This window comes from Motacilla alba, chromosome 1A, assembly GCF_015832195.1.
Source record: "Motacilla alba alba isolate MOTALB_02 chromosome 1A, Motacilla_alba_V1.0_pri, whole genome shotgun sequence".
Lineage (NCBI taxonomy): Eukaryota > Metazoa > Chordata > Aves > Passeriformes > Motacillidae > Motacilla > Motacilla alba.
In genome coordinates, this window is record NC_052031.1 from 7,384,401 (window position 1) to 7,406,720 (window position 22,320).

General features: G+C 41.4%; 1 protein-coding gene across 3 annotated transcripts in view; it reads right to left on the bottom strand.

The window, feature by feature from the left end:
- Nucleotides 1-1,491: 1,491 nt before the first annotated feature.
- FAM107B (family with sequence similarity 107 member B) overlaps nt 1,492-22,320 on the bottom strand; it is a 59,225-nt gene continuing 38,396 nt past the window's right edge. For 2 of the 3 annotated variants that reach the window (XM_038154077.1, XM_038154075.1), the window contains 3 exons: nt 10,841-11,024; nt 6,600-6,753; nt 1,492-4,637 (listed from right to left, as the gene is read on the bottom strand). In XM_038154077.1, coding sequence (XP_038010005.1) covers nt 4,521-4,637; nt 6,600-6,753; nt 10,841-10,968 — 399 coding nt within the window. In that variant the 5' untranslated portion in view covers nt 10,969-11,024 and the 3' untranslated portion in view covers nt 1,492-4,520. Of the gene's footprint in view, nt 4,638-6,599; nt 6,754-10,840; nt 11,025-19,178; nt 19,431-22,320 lie in introns of those variants that run through there. The other variant, XM_038154076.1, reaches the window with a different exon arrangement.

Sequence of the window (22,320 nt, forward strand, 5' to 3'; positions counted from 1 at the left end):
CAGATAAAAGAGTTCAAACAGTTTAAACTGGCAGGAGGAGGGAAAAAGTATCTGGTATTTCCACTCCTCCGGATCTCATCAAGTGTTTGTGCTCTTTCTATTGCAAAGCCTTGAGCACTCAACTCGCCCTCCTATTCTTCCCCCTACAAACACCAGTTCTGATCCTATGGAAACTGCACAGCAGCAATCTCTCTTTGGTCTCCAGTTATTTCTTAAGTGCAACTGGTCACTGCAAGTGCCACCAGGCACTTCAGGTTACGGACACTATCCACAGACCCTGTAAGAGCAGCTAAGGGACCTCAAGGTGCCTCTTTCCACACAGCTACGGCATGACACAACCCATCTGCCTATGGCCACAGGAGCACAGGCAAAGCCCCCCGTGGAGCAGTGCTTGCAAAGCCACATGACAGAACCTATTAGCTCAATGCAATCCAAAAAAGCAGACAAAAGGAGGATCATCTTTTCTTCTGGGCATGCTACAAAAGCAGATCATGTGCCCTTACCCTTTTCCTTCTGGAGCTGGAGTGAAATACCAAGGGATAATTCAAAACACGTTTGGCTCCACTTGAGGCAGGAAAGTCCAGGGCAGTATCTCCAACAGGCCACAGAAACTCACCCCTTATTAACTCTGTTCTTTTTTACCTCCCCCGCATCTGAGAGCTCCGGGAGCAGCTCCAGCATCATTGCATCAGCAGTACTGCCAGGACCCATTCCACATGCCGAGCAGCTTCTGAAGGAAAAAAGCATTTCCTGACATCTGTTCTGAATTCACTGCTCTCCTCCTCCCCCTCCTCATTTCACCCCATGCTCCCCTCCAGCTCCCCCTCCACTGTCACCTGCCCGGCTGAGCAGGGCTCACCAGTGCTGAGGATCTTTGTGGGAACTGATGGCACACACCTCTTCCAGCCCTGTCCATCCCCTGCTACCTTCCCTAGCTGCTGTTGACACAGGATTTTGCTCTTTGGCACTGAGCTGTCTGATCCTAACCCAGCAAATCCTTTGTGCCTGCACCTTCTTTCTCTTGCCCAAGTCTTTCCTGCTAGAACCACATGTTGGAGCATTGGCTAAATTAAAAGGAGCACTGTAGGACTTGAACCCAGGACCAGGCTTGTTACTCTCTTCTCACTCCCATTTGAAATGGAGCTATTGCAATGCTGATAATTCCAAGGATTGATAGGGAATGATCTCCACAATTACTTGACTCCCATCAGAAGTTTTCCCTCAGCTCTGCCTCACCTTGCATTCCTAAACAGCTGCACAGTCCTGTTAAAAACTTCCAGCATCAAGTTTATTTGAAAGATAATACTGTTTAGAGACACAGCAAACTCTTTCTGTCAACTTTTGCACAAACAGGGATGCAGGGTTTTAAGGAACCAAGAATCATTATGATCTTGATACTTCCCCCGACACTGCAGAATTTTGAACAGTCTGGATATCTCAGTGCAGCCCCCAAAGTTTTGTTTTTGGCAGGATATGACAGACACCACCACATACACCAAGCATGTAGTAGATTTTATTAAGCATAACTTTGGTTCTAAGTATTCCACCCTCATTCTTGTAATACCTTTAGTTAAAAACAATTATACAAGAGCAAATACAAAAAATATTAAATTATGAAAACAAATCCATTAAGGCTCCCTTTTTATATTTATATATATTTATATATGTACACTCAAACAAGTGCAGATATTAACAGAATGTTAAAGCCACAAAAATGCTAAAAAAATTACTACTATACTATCAAAAGCAAGAGTTTTTAAAAAAGTTCAAAGTGGTAAACGAGCAATTTTCAGATCACTGACGGATTCGCTGGATTGCTTCAAAACCCACATAGCTGAAGGGCAGAGCAGGAACTGCTTACGCTCACTGCCAAGCAGTTTCTTACTTGAGCAGCTGCACAGGACACTTGTGGTGTGACTAAATGGCCACCCATTGAAGGGTTGCCCAATCCTGACTTCAAATACAAGCTTTTTCCTGTCAAAATTGATATGAAGGTGTCTGGGGTTCCTAGGCTAAAGGATTAGCAGGATTCAAAGATGTTCTAACACACACGTTGATGTTCTGTTCACGCAGAGTTAATTCCAATGAAAAACAAAACAAAAACAAAACCTTCATGCTGTATGTACAAGGGAGTTTTCTGGCCTTCTGCGTTTCAGAAAGAGAAATTCTGCCCTGAATCACAGGCTAACCTGGGGAGAAAGCAGGCTGCCTTCAGCCTTGAGGGCCAGATCCAACACAGCCACTGAAGCCAAACAGGGGGTCTTTGTCCCCCACCACTCCCAGTGCCACTGATTTCATTTCACTGTGAATGTGTGGTAGGACTGCCATGATCACCAAGGGGAAATGGCTAACACCAAATGGACTGCTCAAGCCAGACGAAGGCTTCCTCCCTCACTTCTAGACTTTTTCATACTGAGCAGAAGGTTAATGTGGAGCTGAAACCAACAGGCAGGATGTTTGGTAGGCTGGGAACAGCTAAGAGGAAGCATGAGTGGGGTGTGGAAGCCTCAGACATAGTTGCTGTCTCAACAACATGACACAAAATCAGTGCAAGCGTTGGAATGATGCATTGCCAGAAAAAATCCTCTCTTGCCAGGAGAAGGGAAGAAGAGAGGGAAGTACCTGCAGCATTCAGGGTGCTCCTTTGTTGAGATAATACATGGAAGAGTCTTACACTTGGCCTTTGTCTTTTGTATGTCCATAATCTAAACAGTCTTAGACCATCTTCACATTTAATCTTCTAGACGTGAGTCACACTGCAAGTCTAAATCAATGGCAATATGCTTATCACAATTCAATTTACCCTCAATCTGATTATGTCTTCACAAAAAATGCCTGTATCTTAACAAATTAAAGCCTGTATCTAGGAAACATTTCTAATTGTGAGTGTATTGTCCCCAGTGCTAATCTGAAATTGTATTTAAAATGTCCAATATTTATAGGAAAGGCAAAAGGAACTATAAAAACCAAGCAAACAACCCTCCACCACAGCTTTACAATACAAACATGCCACTGCTGATATTAATAAAAAGTGTTCTCAAAAAGTTATTAGTCCAATGTAATTACAAAGTAGAAATTATTGTGTTTAGCATCCTAAGGCAAAGGCTAGGGATTACATCCTCAGCAGGTATGTATGAACACAGTTTCAGTGAGAGCTAGGACTGTTCTGACCAAGGAAGATGAGGGTTTCTCCCCACATTGTGAAGATACATCTGCCCCCAATCACTCCAGCTAAGAATCCAATTCTATAATCCTACATGAGCAATCTGTTCCCCACTCCTCATCCCAGGCTTTCCTGGATAACTAGTAGTCATAAGCATGAAGGATCAGATTCTGTCATCCCTGTGCAAGCTGAGCAATATTTTATGTAATGGCAAGTCACAGGGGCAACTTGTGGAATAGCAGAAGATGACAGAATTGGACCCAAAGTCTCAGCGGTAACAAACTTCTTTCTTGAGGCTGAATGAAGGATGGGATAAAATGACTTTCATTTTATGCCTCACTTTAGGGGAAAAAAAATCCATTTCAGTAGATTCCAGTAATTGGTTTGGTCTGGTTTAAACACTTCTCTACTGCAGAAACTGCAACGAGTGTCTGCAAGCAAAGAACAGGAACTGATGGTAGATCAGTTCCAGCAAATGAGTTCAAACACTACCGAGTGATGTGTTAACACTGTACTCTGTTCAGCATGTCCATGGAGGAGAAAGGCCACAACACCAAAGTAAGCAGGATTTCAAAACATGAAAAGTAGAAGACAGATAATTTTGCTTTGAGAGGTAAATTCACAGATAGCACTTCACAGGCCTGTACACAACAGTGTAAGTTTACAGAGACAAATCAGCCTCTGGAGTCTCCCTGTGAAAGGATCATCAGATTTTCGTTCTTTCATAGCCCAAATTGTACATGCCAAACAGCAAGAAATGGGCTTTAAGGCTGCTTAACTTTTCACTGCTGGTGAATTTTAAGCATTCTCGTCTTGCCCACACCTACCTATCCTAGTGGAGATGGGCAGCAATAATCAGCACACCTCATATTCTCCTAGATTTAATAAAAATTCCAACTAAACACACATTATTGTGGGATATACACAAGCTGTAGGTCTAGATGGAGGAAATCTACCTGCACAGCAAAGCTTGATATAACAGGAGGATTTTTGTTCTGTTTTAAAGCAAAATATAATCTGTGTATCTCCACTAAACGAGGATCACAAGAGTTAAAGCAGTGCAACACTGAAGGAGTTTCTCTAGTATCCCTGGTTAAAATCTCTGAGAAAGCATGTCAGCCTGGTCCATGACACTGAACTGACAGAGACACTCCTTATTCATTGATCTCAGACTGTATTTGGCAAGTCGATCTGTTTACAATATTGTCTTTTTAATCCACACGTCCCAGGAATTAAAAATCTCATCTTCAGTAAGTGTCAGCTGATGCTGTTATTTTCCCTCTTGAGGGGCAAATGTGAGACAACTTGCAAAAGCCTCTCTCTGCAGCAAAGCTGGAAGTCTAAGCAGGCTCTGGCTCTAGGAGTCTGGTGCTTCTGTTGCTTCCTGGACCGTCCTCCTCAAGTTGCCCTTGACTTTGACAAATTCAGGCGCATTCTCCTGCTCTTCCTGTATCTTCTGCTTCTCCAGTTCCATCTTAAAAGGAAATCACATGTTAAAAAAAAAAAGTTTAGAAAACACATCATTGAAATACAAGACAAAAAACTAAAGGTTTCAATAACTGGCCATGCCAAACTCTTTAAATTGCTTCCTTTCTTTGGAAAAGATAAAATTGCTTTTCTTTGGGAGTATCTGTTCTCATAAACAATAAATCTTTTCAAATCCTTGGCTCTAGCTTGTTCCAGATGTCCACCTTTGCCAGACAGGCAAAAACTCTGCAAGCCCAGTACAAGAATAAGACGAAGCATTTTTTAAGAAATTCTTGGACATCTTCATTAAAGAAACAACAGTAATTCTCTCCTCTGGCTTTTACAACAGAACAAGGAAGAATGTGCCTTGTGGGAGAACACGTGAACAGCTACTACTGAGCACACCTGCAGAACTGATTTCTGAATGTCTAGGTATGAAGTTCTGTATCTAACTTGAGCCTCTTTAGAAGTATCTGGTTTGCCTATCACAAAAAGCAATAAAAACCCCAAAAATCTTCATTGGCCCTTAGCCATTCATTTCTGAGAGGCCATTCACTGCCTTTTTTAAGCAAGCTGGAGCTCCTGCCCATGCAGACACTTGGAATTTCCATGTGAGGAATGGAAATGCTCTGTGTGGCAAGGCTCTGCAGAGCCCACCCAGCACAGGCTCACACATGGCACAGAATATGGATTGCTTAGTGATCCTTAGGGAAGGCAGATGAGTTGGCAGAAAGGGAGGAAAAAACCCTTTAGAAAACTAACAAAAGTGCCTGAAATGAGCTTTTTTCTTTTTTTCTTTTTCATGAGACCAAGGTCTCCCTTATTAACGGGGACCACGTACGGCACACCTTAATAATCTCTCCTTTGTCTCTGGCTCACTGACCATGGACATGCCTTGTTTCTATAAATCAGAACAATGTCCCTCCATGAGTCATGTTGTCAATTAATGCCATTCCTGTGATGTTTACAAAGTCCACTGTTTGCATGGGCAGGCTTTTCCTCTTCGAACAGAATTTTCTGAGCTACATAATCTATGTTGGATGGCTCAGTTTCAAATCAAATCTTCCCACAAGCTGGGCCCTTAAGAGAGATAAGAAAAATGACAGGATGATACACTTAAAAATACAATAGCTTTCTCCAAAAATATTTCTAAACCTAATTAAAACAAAAAAACCCAACCTATAATAGAACCCTAAAACCTATAATGATTGGATTACATGTAATTTTTAACAGCAATTATTTGGCTTAATTGATTTCTTTTGACAAACACAGGAGGTACTGTTTTAAAGCATTTATTTATAGCATTAATTTATTTTAAAATTGCTCGATGCACAGTGACTTCTCTGATGAGCTGTTTCACCATAGAGATATTTCCTCTCAGGCACATGAAGTGCTTCCAGAGGCACAGAGACATTTGGCTGGTCCTGTGCCTAGCAAAAAGCTTCACCATGAGGAACTCCAACTCCACATCATCTCCATGCACAGGATCTGAGGATGTTTTCCTTCACTTGAAAACAGCAATGGGCTGACACATTTTAAGACAACAAAATATCTTTTTGAAGTTATCTAGTTTCTTACATAACCCAGGAGAATCAATTGGTTTTAATTCATTAAATGTAATTTTGATGTACTACAGCCTAACAGCCATTCTTAGTGGATCACAGTTAGACTACAAAAATTGACTAAATCACCACAGTTTCAATGGTTAAATAGCATCAGTGCTCCACACACATTCCTGTTGGCTGGTGCAGGATTCATTTGACCAAAGACAGACCCCATAAGCAGTTCCTATACAGTAAGTGACAGCGGGTAATTAAAGAGCATGATTTGACTTATCCTAAGAGATACCTGAATTTAACTAAGGGAAATATGCCAAAAATTGGCTGCTGCTTCTTTTCTGTCTACAAAGGGAGCCTCAGGTGAGTAGCTCAGATGCAGATGTGTAATTGTCTGTTATTCCTCATCTTACCTGCTCCAGTTTCTGCTGCCGTTTCAGTAGTTCTATTTCCAGGTCTGACTTCTTCTTCTGTGCTTCCTCTTCTTTTTGTTGTTTAATAACTTGATCTCGTTTCCTTTTCTCCATCACCTTCTGTAGCTCTGGTTTGTTCTGAGGTGCAAGACCCCTTCAAGTTACATGGTGGGGGGAGAAAAAAGAGATCCATTTCAATTAGCAGGAATTCACACAGAATTGCAGGCAGCTTTACTAAAATCAAGTAGTTGCCTATTTAGATACATTGGAATATAAATAAAAGGAAAATAAAATAAATAAAAGGAAAAAAAACATGCAGATAATTTGCCTGGTTTCTAACCAGTATCCTAAGCTAGAACTTAAGCCTTTAAGATATTTCCCTTTAATGTGCATACCAGTATTTCTCCTGTATACTTCATTGACTTTCACCTTTAGCTTTCACTGTATTCCCTTGATTCCAGAAGAATGGACTGAAAAACCATCACAATTGAAGACACTACCAGAGCTAGAAACAAAGTTTGGACAAGAAGAATTTGCTTGGTGCCTGATAACTCTGCAGGACTGGGTTCAGACAGTCCTGTGCAGGCTGTTCTGCTCATAGAAGTCTGCACAGACAAAACCAAAAAGTGGTCTGTCACACTGCTCCCAGAAATCATGGATTCTCTCCTTGCCTTGAAAATGTGACAGCTTTACCCATGCCTGGCTGTGAAGCTATTTCCAGTGAGAGCTCCCAGGCTACACTAAACATCACAAACAGCCTAAGACAACAAAAATCCAGAATAAAAAAGTTGCCATCACCTTGGAGACCAGACAAAGCCTGGAGGATTCCCCCTCTGAAAGCTTTTAGGTGCTACATGAACTGAATGTTTTGAGCCTGTTCAGCACAAATTGCTTTCCAAGCCAGCTACTCTGGAATGAGAAAGCTCACTCCTTGGGAAGATACATGACATTATTTATACAGCCACACACATGGATATTCACTCCTACTTATTTTTATGACTTCAGCTATTTCTTTTATCTCTGTAACACTGTGATGGTTTCAGAATTTGTTATAAGATTCAAAGCTCTCCCTGTTATTCAGGTATTAGCGTCACTTACAGCAGAGCAGAGAGATCTGAAATTTGTCTTTGTTATTGTTGTCTTTCCTGGGAAGACAATTATGTGAGAGCATCTAGCGTTAAGTTTAACATCAACCATTTTTTTATTTCAACTTTAAGAAATTCAATAACCTGAGTAAGCTTTCAGAAAGCATATTTTTACCCTTCCTACTTGCTGTACATCTGTGGTTGCCTAATTAGTCATTAATATGCATATCTGACAGCATGTCCAATAAAACATTAAAATGCCATTTTATGGTGGCATCTAGGAATGACTCCATATATTATGCAACACTCTATCCCTGCAGATACCCTGACAGCAAAATCAAATATTTAGCAACACCAAATGCTGTTCCCTATTTCTCATAATAGATCTCATGGCTCGAGTGCAACAGAAACTACAAGACTGTGTTCATATTTTATGTTTCATGCTATTTTAATTACATTTTAGCACATAAAACTGAAGTCAGGCAGGAAAAAGCTGGAGTCATTTTTTACTACTACTACTACTACTACTACTACTACTACTGCTGCTGCTGCTGCTGCTGCTGCTGCTGCTGCTGCTGCTGGATTGGTGAGAGCAGAGTCAGTGGAAGTTTCCACACTGGCAATCAGTAATCAACATAGCCACAAACCAGACACAGCTGCTAAGTAACACCACTGTTGCTGCTTTTCTCACAGAGGCTGCACCATAACAAAGCAGAGACACAGACTGGTTCGGCTGTGCTGTAACAAAGGCAGCCTGCAGAAGCTACAAGAAACTACCAGAAAATGCAACCCCTCAGTCCAGTCAGGTGGGGGTGGCAGATTTGTACCAGAACTATAAAGTCAATCCTGTTTCCACTGTTATGTAAAAAGGAAAAGCAACAAACTGGTGGATACTGGATTAGCTGGGGTCTTGTATCACCTCCTGGTGACTGTTCTGGTTAAATCACAAATCCTAAGGCTTTGATATAGAGCAAGCAAAGTGTGTCATAACACGAGTGAGAGCTGACAGGGTTAAAACCTCTGGAAGGGACAGCACCAATATTCTGCAGAGCTGAAGTCGACTCCTAATAAGTAAAACACAATTTAAATGACCAGTGCCCTGATGTAGAACCACCTGAATCCATTTTTTATTTTCTTTCTCCCCAGAACAACTACCCTTTCCGCAAGTAAAAAACTATATCAGTTCTTGACCTGACAGACACTGCTCACAGTGGAGAATGACTGGACCAGTACTAACATCTTCCAACATCCATTTCTGGCTGTTCAGAGCTGATGAGCCCAAAAAGTGAAGCTGCTGATGTTTACACTGAGTCTTCACAACAAAATAAGCAGTGTGTTAAGCAGACTTCTATAAGAGCACTGAAAGTCCTCCTTACACTTGAAAGTTTGCTGTAACAAAGCAGAGCAGAACCTAATATCTACATTATTGAAAAGCCTCCTATCAGAGCTGGTACAGTGACACAAAGCACAGAAGACTAACCCTCTTCTAAAAGATACCAATTTTTCTGCTAGTGAAAATCCTCAAAGTATTTATTTCTGCACCAATAAATAAGAATCTAAAATTACCAGCTGCAGCTAATCAAAATTACAATAAGAGAAGATAGGGTATTGAGGTCTGCACAACTTTTCTGTGAAACAGGATATTTTCCTAGAAGAAAAGAACTCCATACTATTTAAAAGTGCTTTATGCTTTCATAAGCTTAAAAGAAAAAAAAAATAGTCTTAATTTATTGCAGTGTCCACATCCTCTAGATTAGGATCATCAGGAAATTTCCACTATTTTTCTTTCAATGACTATAAACTTCTTGGTGCCAGGAACTGACTTTGATGTTTAATCCCATTAACAAAAAATAGGACAAACACCTATTTAGGCCAGTTTCTTCCAATTCACTTGGCATTCTGTAAAATGTCTCTCCTTCTTCATCACTAAAGAAATGCTATATTGTGTATGCAATTCATTTAGAATTGAGTCTCTAAGCCCAGCATTTGTGAGGATTTTGCTACTACATATAAAAAGACCCCTTCTCCCCTCAAAATACTACAATGCTAAAGGATTAAAAAAAAAAAAAGAGAGAGGGAGAAAAACTGCCATATCGTGACTCTTCCTGCCAAGTACACAAATCCACTTGTGCTGGAGTAGCCAAATTCATGGCTTTTTACTCTTCTTTATCAAGGTCCTAGGTCTCAAAAAGTCAGATTGGCTGCTACCACCAGCTTTCTGCTCAAATGCACTCTGAAATACTGTTCTTGCACTTCTGTTTTATAGATCCCCACACTTTGTCTTTGAAAAGTCTATTTTGGGTGTCCTTAATGCAACAAATCACTAATTGATATCATAGTTGGTTTCTGTTGGTTTAAACAAAGGAGCATCAACAGGCTTTCTGCCTTTTCCTCCACCAGGTGGTCTGGTGGCTATTTTCTTAATGTGTTTTTTCCAAGTGATTTCTCTGTTGCTGAAGAGATTTATTAATAGAAGTTCAGCTATTTGTGGGCCAGGTGCTTGTGTCGCTGAAGTTGATGAAATGAAGACATGGCTGTTTACATCTCTAAAAGCAATATACAGAGCAACAGCTGTGCATCCCATCCCAGAGAGGAGCAGGCAGCATTTGCAAAACATACAAAGAAACACTTGTGCAGCAGCAGAGCAAGCCCCAGACAATCACACTGCATTGTGAGACAGATCTCATAAGTAGAGAACAGTTGCGTGTGAAATAAACGACATGATTTCTCTGATTTAAGAGAAATGGCCTCATAAACTCAGTGCACTGGGAATGGTGAAAGATCACAGATTTTATCACCCCACTGTTAACAGCAAAATTTTTTCGAATACTTGATAACATTAAGAGTACAAGATAAAATACAGTGTCCAAGTAACTCATATGAAATGTAATAGAGGAGAACTGAACTGCTTCCTCTCAAAACTGACCCTCTGAGTATCTACAAAAACCAAATGAGAAGCCTTCTAAGGCAAGCTTTTGCACTGAAATTCAAACAGAAATAAATGCCATGGTTAAGAACCAGAGTCTTTCAATTTACAAGGTCTGAGTCAAAAACAGTGCCTGCTGGGTTTTGGGGACAACGTCATTTTGAGGAAACTAAAACTCAAGTTGTGTGTTTGGGGTGGGAGGGTGGCACAAGTGATTTTTAGACTCTTACCTTTTCTGATTCATAAGCAGCTCTCTGTGGAGATCTTGATGATTCCGGGATGACTTCACAGGATTAATCAATTTCTGAGGTCTAATTAATTCAGGATTGTCATCATCTATGTAGTCTGGTTCAGCCATAATCTTTCTTGGAATAGGAAATGGATCTTTGGGTTCAGTGTCCTTGTTCACAGAATCTGTAAAATGGGAAAAACTGTAGTGAATCTACACTGAAAGGCCTTTTAAAGATGTCCTAAACAACAAAGGCAGCATATTACATTGGCAACAGTCGTGCTTTTGCTGGATTAGTTTTGTCTGTAGAAAGTAAAGGCTCTCAGAGAAAACATCAGTAGCATTTTTAAATACCCAGCAATTTTATAACAATGGCATCTCCAACAGCCTTCATCCAGTGACTTGGAGACAAGAGTCTCCCCCTTTTTGAGAAGAACTTGACAAATAATTTAGTTTAAGTGTGTGAAGACCCTTATTGATTGTAATAAGCCTATTCAGATGAAATATTTTTGGATCAGTAGTACTGAGACCCTAAAGCCATTTTAAATACTGTCAATATTAAATACTGTGAATGTGTATCAAAAGCAAAGTCTCATTTTGTGCTGACAGTGTCATGTCAGCTGTGGGGAAAACATCTCTGTGGGTAAGCAAGCCCTGAACTGTATCGAGCAAAAGCTTCCATGTGGAAATGGCCAGATCTACAATTTTTGTGATGGGGGACTGATTTCTGAGTGGCAAAGCTGAGGAGAAAAAAGTTAGGTGAGGATGTTCTTTAAAGGTTGTATTCTACCCAGTGAAAATCCACAGAAATCCACTGACCTGAAAGCAAAGAATTCATTATTTATTTAATTTGGGAAAGTGGCACGTTCCTATCCTGCTATAGAAAACTTATCTACTCATCAAATCACAACATTTTTAATCAACAGCTGACAAGTAAACTATGGTTTTCAAATAATTCATATGTGACCATTCATACCCCTTTCCATTAAAAAGCACAGGATGACCAACATCCAAAACAAAGCACTTTCAGGAAAATTCTGTCTCTCTTCACTGTTGTGAAAACCTGCACGCAGAATTTGCAATTGTCAGTTTGATGAAATGTTGGCCCCTCAAACAGACCCCAAAAGTAATCTCACAGCATGTGGGTTTACAGAGATGAATTAATGGGACACAAAAGAAAAGGCAATAGGCTTCCATTCTCCTGACTGGCAGAACAGCTGAATGCTGCACACTGTACTCACGGGGCTACGGGACAAACCAAAGAAACACTGGGATTTGCTGTGCTGTTTCCAGCAAAAGCTGAATATGAGCTTTTATTCAGATCCCATTGTTACCAGCCCTTCCCTCCCTGTCTCACCCCATGGGCTACAAAACCTATGTTCAGCTGCAGTTTAATCCCTGAACTATTTTCTTTCAGTAGGAATCTCACACTGTTGCTCAGGTCTGATCAAATCCACTTGATATGGCAGAAAGATTTTCACTTAATACTTCGGGAGAGTAAAACTGAACAGTACCACCATCACCCAGCTGCAGTTGCTTGCAGGTGAGGAAGCAAAACCACACGGAAGTTTTCAGCAGATGCAAGAAGGATATTCCAGATTTGAGTGTGTCCAGCGCAAAAATCTTTCAGCTTCTTTTTTAGAATGGATGATGTGAACTGTGTGTTAGTGGTGTTACATCTCACACACCAAATTTCTGTGCAGCAACTTCAATGAGAAACAGCTCACCAGTGGGGGCTGCTCTCAGGATGGCTCATTCATGGGTTCTCCAAGGCAAGTTCATATGAAGAATTTTTGAATTCTGTGGGGTTGTCAGGGCTTACAGGGACCTCTGAAATGACTATAAAAATTGTCCACAGTTCAAAGCTATGGAAATGTATTGCTGTGCATGGCAGAAACCTGTTAGTGACACTGATCATGCAATAAGAAAACTTCTCCTGCCACCCCTTCAGAGTCCTTGCTTCAATCAAGCAACCAGCTATCACCACACATGCCAAATATACAGGATCACTGGAAAATGGGTCACAAGAAGCTTGGAAGGCTTCTAATCCAGCCTCCTCCTGAGAGCAGGAACAGCTATGAGATCAGAGCAGGTTGCTCAGGACATTTCCCAGTAAGACCCTGAAGATCTCCAAGGCTGCACAGCCTCTGTGGATGGCCCCTCTCACCCTTCTTCACAGTGGTTCTTCCTCACACCTACATGAACTTCTTGTTTCAACTCCAGCCTGCTGCCTCTCATGCTCCAGCCATGCACTCTGGTGAAGAACCTGGCTCAATCTCCTTGGAAAGGAGATTGCACCTCCTTGCACCTCCCAGGCACAGGGGGCTGCAGTTTGGTCCTGCCAAACCTCTGCTCTGGGCTGAGCCAGCCCAGGCCCCTCAGCCTCCAGCACAAAAATCACATCTCAAAAATCACATCTCAGATCCCTCACTGCTCCACAGCACGCCATATAAAAACCAAAACCAACCCCCCAAAACCCCCCAGCACCATCCTGTTAATGAAACATCTGTATTCTCTTTAGCACACACAGTGAGTAAACCAGCTGCAGTTCTTTTCTTACCTAAGGACATAACATTTCATTTTTCCTCAGTGTTCCCATCAAGCTTATCACATCTAAAATAACTCAAATACTACATATCCAGCCTCCACCCAAAATAAACTTCTCTGTAAATATTTGTTTTGCTTTACTCTTCTATCAGTTCTGTTAAACTGATGGACCTGTGAGCCTTCTAGAAGCCATTTATCATCAACAGCTCTCTTTTAAAGTAAATCCAAAAATAACCTGCTGCTTCTTCAAAATAATTCTTGTTTGCTTAGGTGGAGATAAAAACCGCAGAATTACTCTACAACTGCCATAAACAATGTACAATTTTCTTGACACAAGCCCCTGAAAAACGATTTGATTCAATCATTTCTCAAAGTGTGGTGCTGTAATTTGCAGCACATCGATTTGGTTTGAGCAAGTCCTTAAAGTGAAGTTTATTTATTCTTCTTTCTTCTGTCCCATCACTATTTTTAAAACATGTATTCAACTGAGAGGTCAGGAATTGTGGTTTCCCACTGTAACGTGAACTCTACTACCAGCAAACATGAATGAATAAAAACTCTCCTGGGAAGAGAAGAGTCTTCCCATGTGTGATTGAGCTGCAAATGGCTTCAACTAGGATTTCCAAACAGAGCCAGCGACACAGGGCACCCAGTTCCCACTCAGTGAATTCTCTCACAGCCCAGCAAACCTCAGCCTGGCTGGTGGCCACCAACAAAGTCCTGCACAGTCACTGTGCAATATTACATGCAAACAATACAATTAAGATAAGGTGACTCTACCCACACCCTGTCAAAGCTAACATTTACAAAGCACAGGCAAGTTGCACATAAAAAGGAAACTGAGGTGCAAAGGATTCACCACCCCAAGAGCAGACAGGAACAGAGCAGTTTATCCCCAGAGTTTCATTCTGAGGTTCAGGCTCACACCAATAAACCAGTCAAGCTCGATGACAGAATCCCTTAAAAGTCCTTAAACAAGTTTAATCAATGTTCAAGCAATAACAATTAAAACATTATTAATTCCATGAGTCTCTAGTGCTCATCACCACAAAAGTCACAGCCCATAAAGCTGCTTTCAGATCATCACTAGGTGCTACAGTGGGACATTAATAATCCAAATAATCACTTAGCAGGAATATGCTGCCTGAAGAGCATCCGAGAGGCTCCTTTTAACCATCTGCTGCTCCACGATCGACTGAGAATGCACAATCCATGGCTGTGTTTCCTCAATACCTCGCTCCAAATAAAGGAGATTTGGATTCAGGGGATGTTTTAGCTGAGCTTGGCTCAAGTTTAATACACCCACTAATTTGGCAGGTGCTTTCCCACTGCATGTGCTGAATTAGCTGTTACTGCACAAGCACCACAAAAGCATTTATCTACCTTAATCTGTTGTGCCTGAGTAACTAACACAGTCTTTGTCCACCACTTCTTCGCTATATGTGGATTTTGACCCACAGAGAGAAAGAATAAATGGGGGATCCTGCATGGAAGAGGAATTTTAGTTCCTCAAACAACTGCAAGGCAACATCCTACTAGACAAAGAAAATGCCTCTGTAGAAAAACTGCTTCAAATATCCTCCCAGACAGAAGTTTAAGGTTTCCAGACAAAAAGATGCTCTTGGAGTAATTAAGAAGTATCTCAGCCTTGAAGAGCCAAGACCAAGTGGTCAGATACTTGCAACTCTCATTTTCATTTCCTTGGAGCACAAGTAAGTTCAGGGAAAACAGAAAAGACCCGTCAAAAATTGGTCCTGCTGAAGAGATACAAGCAAACCAGAGCATGCCAGAGGCGTGAGTCACATTTGGGGGAACATGAGCAGCAGATACCTTTGCTTCCAATATTATTTATTTTTTATTCTATCTACAGAGGGTTTTTTCCAGCAAAAGTCCCTTAATGGTAGTAACACTGGAAACGTGTACAAAGAGAACTACAGACAGATACCAGTGTTTTTAACAGATACCTGAACAATGCCAGGTTAAGGATTCAGCAGCTGCCAGTTTTTGATACAACAGGGCTCCCATGGCTTCCACAGGAGAAGGAAATTCACAAAAAACCAAAACCAAACAAAACCAAAACCCCCCCAACCCTCTCATGTTTATATGGCATTTAGGGAATTGCATTTATTTTCTATCTGATATTCTTCATACCAGAAATCACCCTCTACATATGGAATCTGAATATAAAAATTCCTGTGAGACACCATATATTTGTATTATTACACATATATATGGCATTTTCACCCTTCAAATGATTCCCACAATGATTTCCAGCTGTGAAAGCAGAGGTAGAGTTGAGGCCCCTTAAAAAGCAGATAAATAAATGCCTAAAAATACCAATGGACATGAAAATAATTGACTATACTAGATCCCAAAGTTACATTAAGACTAAATTCACGTGATTTCCTTTTTACCTTAATAAATTCTTGAACTAATATCTTCCACAGGAGCACTAGCTCAAACACTGAATACCTCTTGAAGATTTTATTCTTGAAAAAGCTTTAACATCTGCTCTGGGCTGTACTGTAAACCATCAAACACTTTGTTTTAAGACTTACACTTTTAGCTTTTTAAACTACCATGCAGACTTGCAGTTTGCTACAAGTAACACAAAGGCATTCTTCAGGAAAAAAAAAAAATCTTGTTTTACTCTCCCCCTTCCAATTTCAAGAGGAATTGAAATCAAAATTCTTCAGCATGTCTCTGCTCAGATGTTACATGACCAAGCACCACCTTGCATCAGCCAGTTTGGGTAGAAAGCAAAAGAGCTGCTTAAATGCAGAGCGTGTTTTGCAGGCAGCACCTCAGCACTGTTTGCACATGAAAGCTCACACCGCTATCGCCTTTATCTGTATGCTCTCAGTGCAGTAAGAGGCACTCGACTGGAGAGATTTACTTGATTAATCCTTGATTATAGATATCATTAATAACTTCCCACAGTTCACCCTTTAATTCAAAGGAAGAGTTCCTGAAAACAGAATACAAAATACTTCTCCCAGCCATGATGCTCAAGCCAGACACCAGCAAAGGAATTTGACTCTTACACTACTGTCTTTTGTGGCCGAAAGGAAGGATGGAGTTTGGGCCATGGCAAAACACAGCCACACTGCCTGAGGAGGGAGAGGGGAGTACCAGAGAGGTCCTGGTGGCTGCAGTTCCTCCCAGCCCCTCGTTCTTTGTTCAAAAAGGCTGCCACTTCCCAGTGACAAGTTCTTTGCTTTTACAGCTGAAGAGTAGTGTCTTCACCTGCCTCAAAATCAAACACATCAAGTACTATCTCGCTACCAGGTTACTTACTACATTACTGTTCTTCAAAATTAACACCATGGACCTTTTAAACCCTTTAGCAGGCATCTGGCTTTGTTTACAGCTCCACACATGAAAGAGAAGAGCATCTTAGAAACTACCATGTGTTTCTGCAAGGCCAAACGCGCTGCTTCTTGCTGTGCACTTCAAAATCTCACATTCCATCCCAAGGCTGACAAAGTTCTGTCCATCCCATGCCAGGACAGTTTAACTCGCAGCACTCCCCTGACACGAAGTATCATGGCTTCATTAGTTCCACGGCTGCCAAAAGACTGGCAGACCACATAGAATTCTCTCAGGAACAAGGGCTCACTTGATTAGGGCAGCCCAAAGCAATTTCAGTGATGTCAAGGATATGGAAAGAAGCAGAGCTTGCTGGCTCCTGAAGCTGTTCCTGTTGTCACTTTAGAAGATTTTAAAATGACCTAACCCACTCAAAATCTGAAGGAAATCCAGTTAACATTCATTTTCTTCCCTTAAGTACTGCTGAGAGTAACATCAACAAAGCACAGATAAAACATGCAATAAATGAGAAACCAGAAGAAAGAGGGTCATTTTAAAGATGTTTGCATTGGCACTGACACCTAAAGGAAGGCAGAGTGCAAGATCTGGGGCAGTGTTACAATTCTCTCAAATGCAAAGAGCTGCTCATGGCTCCCATTCAATTTAAACAGCACCAGGCAATCTCTGCTCCAGGGCTTTGAAGTTCAGTCAAGTCTTGGGTGTGGAGGGAACAGCCTTGACCCCCAGAGAGGCAAAGGCCTGGAGAGCAACGCTGGTGAGGACAAACCGGCTCCTTCCTCTTGGACTATAGTTTACTTGGAAAAGAGATGCAAGAAGATACAAACAGCCTTAAGAACGGCCTCACACCTTCCACTAAATACCCCAATGAGAAGAATTTGTCTTAATCCTAAAGAAATTTTCCTCAGGCTGCAAGATCTGCAAGGAAGCTCTCTGCCATTGGCTTTCAAACCAGCTGAAAGGATCAGCTCTAAATAGTTGCATTTCTTTCTTCTCTTGTTTGGTTAAAACACTGAAGAGGTGTCAATGCAGCTGTGTAATGAGAGGCAGAAGATAGAGTGAGCCTCTCTCCTGCTGCAAGAAGAGATCTGCACATAAAGTGCTTTAAGAATACTGAGAGAGGAAAAGATGGAGACCTTCCAAAAGGTCCCCTTTTTGTCAGACACAGGCAAAACTCAGATGTCAGCTTTCATTGCAACAAACTACTTAATCTAAATTGTAATACAGGCAGTAGAAAAGACAGACACAGGATGAAGAGCCGCACACTGAACAGCACCCATCTTCCCTAAATCCTGGTCTGTGATCCACCCAGTGTAACACCACGACTCCAGTCTGGGACTAATAGCAGATAACACACCCTGTGCATCTTACATCACTTGTGTTTCCTGAATTCCCTACATATTTCTTAAGGACTTTATATTCCCCATACTCATTTTGCTCAGGATCCTGTGATTATCTAAATCCCAAGACAGGGCTGGGGGTGTGGAAAGCCATTCTGATGGGAGACCCAGTGGTTTGGACACCTCTCATACAAAAGGCCCTAAGTGACTCTAGTGCTTTTTGCCCTGCAGAACAATAGCATGTCGTGCACACCCTGCTGTCCTCTGATCTATGTCAGTCCTGTGAAAGGAATAAATCATGACTGGCAAAGGCACACAACTGAATATACACGTAACTTCCACCAAAACACCACACAGGTAATTATAGCACAGTAACATGATTTTCAGGAGATGATAATCGAAATTATGCCTCTTAGGAAAGGCACTCAGCAGCACAGTTTGCCACTAGATTAATCCCCAAAGGTAACAAGCAATCTATTTATACATGGGTCAACAGTGATTCATATGCAATTCTAGAATGACATATTTTTTAAAGAGATTTTAAGAGCAGAAAAGCAAACAGGATCAGTTTATACTCCCGGCAGCTACAGAGCACCATCAGTGCTGCAGACCCATCAGTGTGCACCACTAAATTAAAAATCAGGGCAAGTTTGTTTGAATCAAATTTTACTACATTGAAACATGGGATGCTATATGAAAACTGAGCCTTGATTCAAAATCAGGAGTCCAGAGAGCGAGGGGAGAGCTTCTTCAGGGCTTCACTGAAGCAAATGTTAAGAACTATCAAACAGTGGCACCCAGTGGTAAAGGACTTCCTGCAAATAGGAACATGATAGAAAAACTTGGGAGGGAGAAGGGGGAAGACTGACCCAAATCCATGTTTATATACAAAAATGCTGAACTGAGAGAGCAAACATACTAAATCCCCCACAATTTCAGCAGGAAGTCTTACTTCTAAGTCATTCTACTTCTGCAAACATCAGCATTAGAGAACAGTGGTTCTTCAAATACAGAAGGTTTAACATGAAACAGGTACTTCTGAGGGAGAGAGGGAAACCCAGAGCAGCCACCAGCTCCTTATCAATTGGGAGACTGCAAATATTTCAAACATCTGACTTGAGATACCTAAAAGGAGACTGGTGAACCTTGAACAAACGCTGGTAAAGTCTAGTTCACAGGACTTCAGCAAGATTCCTCCAGTGAAGAGAGAAATATTTGATAGTGGTTGTTTTTCCACTTGTTCTGTATTTTCTTCACATTATCTAGAGAGAAAGATTAAAGACTAATGTGTGTCCCAGTGAGGCAAACAATGTCCAGGACCAAAGGGTGTAGGACATTCTCCTGGAACAGGAATCCTCTTCTGGATTCTGTTATGATAGTGAGGATGATAATAGAGGGTCCTAGCAAATATCCAACCAGGCAGAAGCTTGTATCACATACAAGCCAAAAAGGTTAAAATTATCTTTTATATATGTGAGAAAATTTGGAGCAAGAGAAGAGGCAGGTAACTTAGCAACCCAGTAAACATGACAAACAGCAAACAAACTGCACAGCGAACAAAGTTTTCTTTGTTAAAAAGAAATTAGGAAGTTAAAAGGCAAATGGACGAGGAACATCTGTAAATGGGAGAATGTGTCCTATATTGAGGCTGTTCTAACAGCTCTGCTCATTTGATTTTTAAGAAGTGAAGATTAATATCAGCTTAATAACTGTATAAAGCAACAAGTTTGACAATGCTTTGAGAAATTTTGATGACTGAGTATTGAGGCTAGAAAACAAATTCCTTAAATAAGGAGCACACTTCTAAAGCGAGGGGAATAAAGACAGTGATTTAGTAAAAGATTTGTGTTCAGCTGCATGGAGATACCAAACTACAGGATCATAATTATCCCTTCTAGTTCTACAAATTTAAAATCTATGAGTACAATTAATAAGTGTTTGCAAGGGGGTCAGAAGATTAAAATCTCTGCATTAATCAGGTAGTTATGCATTCAGGAGCTACATCATCAAAAATGAGACCAAGCAAGCAAAGTATTTCTCATGCTGCCTCAGTTACTCCAGTGCTGTAAATCCCCAAGTCCTGCCAAAGGAGCACAGCAGGGGCGCTGAACCAGATTCTGCTCCGTGCCACGTGCTGTTCCTTAGGGCACAGCAGCATCCTGCCTGGAGTTAGGGCACAGCACGATCTGCTGAGCTGTCACAGCTCCCCTCCCCTCTGGGGCTTTCTGAATGACAACTTAAAAGAAATTCTAACCACCCATAAAAGAGGGCCATTTGCAACAAGTTTAAATACACTGACATAATGAAAACCACACAGTTCACTGCAGCTTGGCAGCTTCCTAAACAGACTCGTAGGTAGTTATGTAAAAGTTAAGTACTTCTTCAGACCGGGCAGATATGTATCAATTACCGGCCAACTCAACAACTCAAGTTCTTTGCATTTTCTAGGAAGAGACACTTTTCCTAGGAGGAAAAAAATAAAAAATCAGAACTAGCAAAGATTGTTTTTTCCCCCTCCTCTTTGATGACAAATAGCTCAGAGCAAGAATCCAGCCTCTGTTTTGATTTCTTAACACAGGGAGATTTCCTAGAAACAGACAAAAGGAAACAAAAAGAAATAATTTCCTTAAACCTATTGCTACTCCAAACACACACACTCCCAGCTTAATCACAGGAAAGAAATAAAACCTTCACCTCAAGGAGTTAGTTTTGGCTCAGGCAACTACATCCACATTCCAGCCTGCACTGTGTCCACAAAGAGACACCCTTCCTTGCCCAGACCTGTTTTATCCACTCTCAGCTGGCACAGATAAATTTTAGTATGAGGCTCTGCAGTGCAACTCCGTGAAAAAGAAACCACTACAAAGGAAGGAAAACAAGACCTGAAGGAAAAAGCAAAAGCGAGGACACCAGTAAAACTGATGACCAATCTTCCAGAAGTGAGGCAGAGTAAGAAATTCTTTAAAAAGGCTGTTCCACCCCCTACTCATGACCTTAACCAAGAGCACGATGCTCTAATGGTTTAAAAGGATTGAGTGGGTGTAAGAATGTATGGTAGCCAGCACAAGCCTCCTGGAAACTACAAGTGGGCTTGGAACAGCCAAGCCCGATACACATGACTATTAAAATACAACAGTGAACAACACAAGATGCCACAGGGCATGGAGAGGAACATCATCTGCTCACTGTTTGATGGGAAGAATGAGAGGTCTGAAACCCAGGAATTTACAGAAAATAAAAATGGAGAAAATGTTGACACTCAGTCACATCTGTCAAATCTGGCGATTTTTCACTGGTGCTCTTGATGAGCAGCTACAATCCTGCAAGCTCGTAAATCAGGAAGCTGTGGCACCAGGACAGGGCCAGTATCAGCCAGAAGGCTGCACATGAAAGGGCAAGCAGAGCAGCCTCGCTGCTCAGGCGGAAGGGCGTTGTTCTCTTAAAGAAACAAGCCTCCATCTGAACAGGATTGATGTGTTATTCACAAAACTGAGTTGCTTTTGGCTTCTCAGCCTCCCTGGAATGAAGATCCCAGAATGTCAATACCTAAAGCAAAAGCAGTCACACAAGCTTAGCATGAACGCAAGGGAGATTTTAGTATATAATTTGGTAGAACATTTTATTGTGTATGGTGACATGGCACTGCTTCTAGGATGTTTGCTGTCAAATTTTTCTCTTTCTTGTCTTTTTAGAAAGACTTGAAAAGGTTCAGGAAGGGAGAAACAGACCACCACTCCCTAATGCCTCCAGAAAGGAACTGTTTAACAAATTCCAAGCAGTTAGCAAAGAAGAGTAAGAAATTAGAAGGATGACCCCAATGCCTCCACAAAGGGATTGTTTGTTGAGTTTGTGAGCTGGTGGCAGGAAAGGAATTTCCTACAATTGTTACCTTTCTGCTTGAGAGACCACCTGGAGGAAAGTCTCAGGCTGTCCTTCCTCGGCAGCACTTGTGAAGAGGGTGAGCTGGAATTTGTAGGACCCCCCACTCTGCTCCTCACATCCTTCCCCGGGGCTTTAGAGAGGGCAGCTCACTTGCTTTATGTCCCACAGAAGTGGAACTGAACTGTACCTAAACTTGAAATGCAAGAACTCTGAATTATGTAATTTGAACAAGAAAAAAAACTCTGAGTAGTCCTAAGAGGCACTACAAGGATCTCCAGCAAATGGTTAAAACAACCCACCTGCATCCCGAAAAGCCCTACACTAGTTTACACTGGTCTCATAAAGGAAAATAAAATGTGCAAGTGGGCTTAGAACATGCTTACTT